The 7,671-nt window shown below is 34.2% G+C and overlaps 1 protein-coding gene across 1 annotated transcript; it reads left to right on the forward strand.

The window, feature by feature from the left end:
* The first annotated feature begins 4,264 nt into the window (after window positions 1-4,264).
* Window positions 4,265-4,915, forward strand: LOC127746710 (zinc finger BED domain-containing protein RICESLEEPER 1-like). The gene has a single exon (XM_052260722.1). It carries the CDS (start codon window positions 4,265-4,267, stop codon window positions 4,913-4,915), a length of 651 nt encoding a protein of 216 aa, XP_052116682.1.
* Window positions 4,916-7,671: the final 2,756 nt, after the last annotated feature.

Raw genomic sequence — 7,671 nt, forward strand, 5'->3', positions numbered from 1 at the left:
AATATTACGTAATTATATGTACTTATAAAATTATTTTATATTAATAATATAAAATTTAAAAAATTTATTAACTAATTATATAATTAAAATTGAGTTAAAAAGATTTAAAATCATCCGATTTAGATTAAAAATTTAAATTTCATAATTTAAAAATTTACAAATAAAATTTGAGTTCAAAAAATTATTTGAAGCAAAAAATATAATTAATTATACACAAATACGTACTGGCATTATAATTAACTATACATATATACTTAAGTATGTCCGATACTACTTACGAAAAAAATAAGAATGTAAAAATGACCAAAAACATATTTAAAATACAAAATCAGAACATATATCTTTATAATTAAAATTTTGGCCCTAAGTCAGACCAATAGGCGAAAGGATAAAAATGTCTCTCGTTTAATTAACTAGCTCTAAAAATGACTCCATCTCTAATTTCACTCACATTTGGCAAAAGAGAGATAGAGAGCTCGAGAAAAGAGAAGAAGAGAAACCCTAAATACTATTCACTTTCTTCTTTAAATTCACTTTTCTCACAAGTTGGAGCTCCGATAGATGACATGTTTGCGGCTATATGTTCCTCTCATCTCCCTCTATGTTTTTATACTACTTTTGCGGTGAGTAATCGCGATAACTCTACCCTATTTCTTCACTCTTTACTGATTTTGCATTTTAGGTAGTGTGGATGTTGAATTTGTGATTTAGATGCTTTAAGGAAAGCTCAATGTCACATTCTAACAAGGTTTTGATCCATGTTCATATGAAATAAGGTAAAGAAATTTTTTCCCTTATTTTTTTCTAATTTATGTGAAAATCCTAGTATGAATAATGTGAAATTTGAATGAAATTAGATTGAATAGAGTTGGTTGAAACTTGAATTTGTAAGGAATTGATCGAGTCTTGGTTTGGCCGGAGATAAAGGTTCAAGAGGTTGGAACCGCCGTCAACTAAGGTACGAGTTTCGGTTTTGGATATTCACTATATAATGCTATTGAAAACCTAGGCTAGTTGACCTTAAGATATTGTTGAATTGATGTTGTTAATGTTAATGGTTTAGCATGAATGTATAAAATTGAATGATGATTTGAATGTGAAATGAATTATGGGCTGGAGGGTGTGAGTGATTGAGTTATATCTCTTGATATGTATTAATGTGTTGAGGTGTATCTATTGAGGTTGAAATCCTTGTAGATAGTATGTGATGTATGTTGGATTTGGGATGATTAATTATTGATTTTTTATGCATCATTTCATTTTTGTGCGTACACACAAGGCTTGCATACACACCCTCAAGGGACCGAGGCAGGTTTCGTGCATACGCACGATTGTGCTAATTTTTCAAAAATGTTGATTTTTGACTGTTAAACCTTTCCGACGAACTTGTAATTCCTTGTAACCTCCGTATAGAGTCTGAGAATTATTTTAAAAGCGTTGAATATACTTGGGGGTGAGTATAATAGATTGAACTGGATAATTATTGGATGAAAAATTCTTAAGCGGGATATAAATATTATATGGATGGCGGTTCATCTTGTCCATGGTGAGGTCAATGGCTTTGTCCCGCTCACGAATTGATGAGGTTGATTACTTTAATAAATAAATGGGGTTATGATGAGTTATATCTTCTAAAATTGGTTGAAATTGTGATTATGGTAAATGTCAAAATGTGATATGATGACCGAATTGGCAAGGACGTGGTTTTGTCCCTCTTGCGTGATTATGAGATGTGGTTATTAATTGGTAAGGACATATTTTTCGCCCCGCTTGCGTTATTGATATTGTGGGGATGGTGGTTCGTCCTTCCTACGGTGAGGACGGTGGCTTTATCCGCTCATGGATAGAGAAGTTGAGATTGAGGATTCTCTATCTTTTGTTACATTGGGAGATTGGATAGAGGGTTGAGGATTCCCTTCAATTTAGTTTTTGATTGTGATGTGAATGAGTTAGGTTGAGGATTCTCTATTGTTGCACCACAATCTCTCTCTGATTGTGAAGTGTAGCAGACACTATATCTCAGATATCATTGCCTTCAATGGGATGGTAGAAAGTCGAGGATTCCCTTCTTGTTAATAATATATATTTATATATGTTATGTTCCTCGTAGGGATACGCGACAGAGTTATAATGTCTGGGTTAGCTACTAGTAGGGCTGGAAGTGAGTCAAGCCAGCTCATGAGCCAGCTCGAGCTCGACTCGTTAATAGCTCGATAAGCTTAGCTCGTTAGCTGGTGAGCCGAGTTTGAGCTTGGAATTGAGCTCAGCTTGAGCTTGGAATTGAGTTCATAAATTAAATGAGTCGAGCTTGAGTTTGGATAAGTTTAGTTCATTAGCTCGTGAGCTAGCTCGATTATATTAGCTCGTGAACTAGCTCGATTATATATATATAATTATTAATACACATATAAGATATATTTTATATATTTAATCTATATTTTAATATTATATATACACATTAAAGTAATAATATATAATTTTACTTATATATTTTGATTTATTCATTTGTCAATACAAAAAAAATTGTGAGTTCCAAAATGAATTTTTATCAAGTTCCTAGTTTCTATTTTTTAGAAAATAGAAAATAAAATTAATTATACGGTCTACTCATTTAGAATTTTAATAAATTAGAAACCAAAAGACAAAGAAACCTAAGGGATAAAAATCATGAAATAGTGTGGCGGCAGCACCTTTATATTCACAAATCACAAATCACAATGGTTATTGGTCAATGATAATGAACAGAGAGAACTAGAGAGGAACAGGAAGAGTTTTTCCCAAAAGAAAATCTCGTGACTTGCAATAAATTGGTGATTTACTTCATTCTCTCAAATAACAAATTGGTTTGTTCATCGATCTACTTTAAAAAATTCGATTACTTTGAAGTCTGATCTTTCTTTTTTTGGGAATCAATTATCAAATAAGTTATATTTTTTTATGTTCTTTCAATTTTTTTCTCTTTTTGTTGATTTTTTTAATCTTTAGAGTTTTTTTTATTGATTGTTCAACACATTTATTTTTCTACTGACAGTATCATACAAATTTCTGAACTTGAAAATCAATTGTTAATGTCTGCTTCAAATGAAAATGCAAATAATATACAAAATGAAGAACTACTTCTTCTTATTGATGGAATATCATCACCAGAAATACAAGTGAAACTTGAAGCAGAAGCATTAGACAACAATGAAGGAGAAAATTAAAGTGGAGAAGATGAAAAGGTAGAAGACAATGAAGATGAGGGTGTTATTCACATAAATAAAAGGAAGAAAATCTCCTTTGTCTGGCAACATTTTAAAGAAGTGAAATTGTCTAATGGGGTTGTGAAGAATTAATGTGTTCATTGCAAAAGAAAATATGCTATAACTAACTCAAAAGCTACAAGTCAATTGAATAGGCATTTGAAAAACAATTGTCCTGGCTACAGAAAAATGGTGTTGGCAAAACAAAAGAAAATTGAACTTCCCTCAAAACGATACAGCAAAGCATCCAAATGTCATTGGTCCCATGTTAGTAACTCCTGATGGAAAGTATGATCATGCAAGATAAAGAGAAGCAACTGTACATTGGTTAATGATGCACGAGCATTCATTCAGTATTGTTGAAGAATTTGAGTTTTCATTGATGATTAAGTGCAATAATACAGCTTATGAAAAGATTGGTAGAAAAACGCTGAAAAGTGATTGTCTCAAAGTATATGAAGCTGAAAAGAAGAAATTAAAGGCAAGTTTAAAAGATGTAAGTAAAATCAGTTTAACTACTGATTTGTGGAAATCACAGAACCAGAAAATTGAGTATATGGTTATCACAAGTCATTACGTTGATACAAATTGGATACTGCAAAAATGAGTTCTTAGTTTTGTTCATGTTCCTCCACCTCGACGTGGTGTTGATATTGCAGATGCCATTTTTAAATGTCTTATTGAATGGGATATCGAATCAAAGATTTATTCTATATCTGTAGATAATGCATCCTATAATGACTCATGCTTAAGGACATTGAAGGACATGATTTCAAGGCATAGAAAATTGCTTTTTGGAGAAAAGTTGTTTCATGTGCGATATTGTGCACACATCTTAAACTTACTTGTTCAAGATGGATTGGAGAAATAGCAGGAACAATTGAAAATATACGTGAGAGTGTGAAGTTTATCAATCAGTCTGAGGCAAGGTTGCGTACATTCTCCGAGATTGTTCAACAATTGCAACTTCCTGAGAGAAAATTGATTCTTGACTTCCTACACGATGGAATTCAACTTATCAAATGATATCTACAGCATTGCATTTTAAGGAAGTCTTCCCTCGATTCCAAGATCGTGAGCCAAATTATAGATATTTTTCTGACCACGAAGAATGGGATAAAGTTGAAAAAATAGCTGAAGTTCTACAAGTGATCAATTGTGTAACCAATATCATATTTGGAAGTGAATATCCTACTGCCAACCTTTATCTTGCTGAGGTATTTTGCATTAAATTAATTTTGGATGAAGCTGTTAATAGTGGACCTTTTTTTATCAAAGAAATGGCTGCCAAAATGAAACTGAAGTTTGATAAATATTGGAGTGAATGTAACCTTCTCATGGCTGTTGTAACTATTTTGGATCCCAGATACAAATTGACAGGTCTTAAAATGTGCTTTCAGCATATATATGGGCAAGAAGCTACAAGAAATATGACATTGGTGCATCAAATTATGACAGAAATATATCAAGAGTATGTCATTCTATCCAACGAGCAAGAAGGATCAACTTCACTAAGTGCAAGTGGCGAAAATAGTATCAACTCTACAATGCAAAGTTCAAACTCCTCACAAACTGGATGGTCAATAATGATAAATTTTGTAAAAGATGAAGAAGCAGTTCCAGCTTTAAAATCTGAATTAGAGACTTACTTGGATAAACCAAAATATTTTTAAAGAGAACATGATGTAACTAGCTTCAGTGCTTTAGAATGGTGAAAGGTAAATTGTGAAAAATAGAGGATATTATCTAGAATGGCAGCTGATGTTCTTGCTATTCCAATCTCAACTGTGGCTTCAGAGTCAACTTTTAGTGCTGGTGGAATGGTAATTGATACATTTCGATCCTCACTAAGTTCGACTACAGTTGAAGCTTTAATTTGTGGAGGAAATTGGCTTCAAGTTTTTTATGGCCTAAGAAACAAGTCTAAGGTTGAAGATAGCTCTGTGGAGATTTGATAAACCCCATTTGTAGGGTTTATCTTGTATTGATTTTAGGGAATTTTATAACCTTTTACCCACATTTATCCATTGAAATAGCATGGTTTTGTAACTTCTCCTTTAATTGTGCTTAAGAGTGAAAACATGCTTTTTAGGACTTAAAATAGCTAAATCTAATTCTCCTTGATTCCATTAGATGCCTTGATATGTTTGTTAAGTGATTTAAGGTTTAGGAGACAAAGATTGGATCAAGGGAATGAAGAAAGAAAGCATGAAAAGTTGGAGAACTCATGAAGAAATGAAAGAACCGGAAAGCTGTCAAGCCGACCTCTTCGCACTTAAACGACCATAACTTGAGCTACAGAGATCCAAATGATACGGTTCTAGTTGGGTTAGAAAGCTAACATCCGGGGCTTCGAAACGATATAAGATTTGCCATAGTTGCTACACATATGGTGGCGCGCACGCGCATAGTACGCGCATGTGCCGTTGCTGCCACCTGGTTCACTTAAAGCAAAACGTGGCCAGCGAATTCTAAAGCCTTGTGGGCCCAATCCAACTCATTTCTGATGCTATTTAACCCAAGGAATAAAGAGAGAAACACATGTTAGTTACCATTAGTTTAGTTTAGTAGTTAGAAGTAGTTTCTAAAGAGAGAAGCTCTCACTTCTCTCTAGAATTAGGATTAGGATTAGGATTAGTTCTTAGATCTAGGTTTTAATCTTTACTCTCATTTACTTCTACCTTTTAATTTCTTGTATGTGTTTGTTGAAATGCCTCTTCTAGATATAGTATAGATTTTGTTCCTCTTGGCCTAGGTAGAGTAATTAGTGACACTTGAGTTATCTAATTCCTTTGTTGATTGATAATTGGAGAGATTGCTAATTGGTTTGGAGTGCACTAAAGCTAGTCTTTCCTTGGGAGTTGGCTAGGACTTGTGGCTCAAGTCAATTCATCTACTTGACTTTCCTTTATTTAGTAAGGGTTAACTAAGTGGTAGCAATAAACAATTCTCATCACAATTGAGGAGGATAACTAGGATAGGACTTCTAATTTTCATACCTTGCCAAGAGCCTTTTATAGTTGTTAGTTTACTTTCTTGCCATTTATCTTTCATGCCTCTTACCAAAACCCCAGAAATAACTCAACCAATAACAAAACACTTCATTACAATTCCTAGGGAGAACGACCCGAGGTTTCAATACTTCGGTTTATAAATTTAGGGGTTTGTTTTAGTGACAAACAACTTTTTGTATGAAAGGATTATTGCTTGGTTTAGAAACTATACTTCGACGAGATTTTATTTGAGAAATTCTAAACCGTCAAAAATCCAATCATCAAAATTGCGCCGTTGCCAGGGAATTGCAATGGTGTTATGTTATTGGTTATTGTATATATGTGAATATTGTGAATAGCTTGATTTTTTTTTTGGATTGCTTACTAGTAGGACTTTGTTTCATTATTTCTTAGTAGTTTTTGTTTTTATTTTCTCTTTTCACCATGAATTCTCATTTTGGCTATGAGTGTGATTACAACTATGTTGTAGGGAGTGGAGATTATAATGAAGATGTGTATCAAGGATGGAACAATCAAAGGTGGGAGGAGCCATATGCTTATGATCAATCCTCATGGCAACAACCCCCACCAATCCACTATGAAGAAGAGCCATTCTATGATGCATATCAATCCAATGGCTATGGTGAATCACCTTGTGACTTTCAAGAACCACCACCATATGCCTACGAATCATATCCTCAACATAACTCTCAACCATACTCACAAGCCAAAGCCCCTTCCTACCAACCACCTTCATATGACCCTAATATATACCCATCCTACCAACAACCATATGAACCATATGAACCACATATAGAGCCACCACCATTCCAACATCAATATTTTCAAGAGCCACCTCCTCCATATTATTACCAAGATGAACCACCTCCAATATACGAAAATTTTCAACCACAAGGTGAATACTACTTTCCACCACAACCTCCCATGGAAGAATACTCATATCCATTGAACCAAGAGCCACATGATCCTAATCATATTATCCAAGAGGAACAAGAGTCAAGGGATCGTCTCAAGGAAGCATTAGATCAATTTCAAGCAACCATGGAGTGTGTTGTGCAACAAGTGGAGAGAGTGGAAAATATTGAACCACCACAACTCTACCAAGACGAACCACCTTCCTATTATAAACCCTTCCCTCAATTTGATGAACCCTTCCACCCACCCCAATATCTAATGAATGAAACCCTTGGTGTTCTTGTTCAAGGGCAAGAAGAGATGAAAAGGGATGTGCAAAATTTCATGGCCGCCTTGGATGCGGTAACAAATCAATTAGCCTCCCAATGCTTGAACACTCAAGGAACTCCCATGGCTCAAGAAGAGCATAGCATGAAGGAGAGATTGGAAACTCCGGTGGGAAATGAGTGAAGTTGCTTTGTATTGGAACAATTGGAGGAAGCTTTAATTGTTGAAGACAC

This window comes from Arachis duranensis, chromosome 4 (genome assembly GCF_000817695.3).
Source record: "Arachis duranensis cultivar V14167 chromosome 4, aradu.V14167.gnm2.J7QH, whole genome shotgun sequence".
NCBI lineage: Eukaryota > Viridiplantae > Streptophyta > Magnoliopsida > Fabales > Fabaceae > Arachis > Arachis duranensis.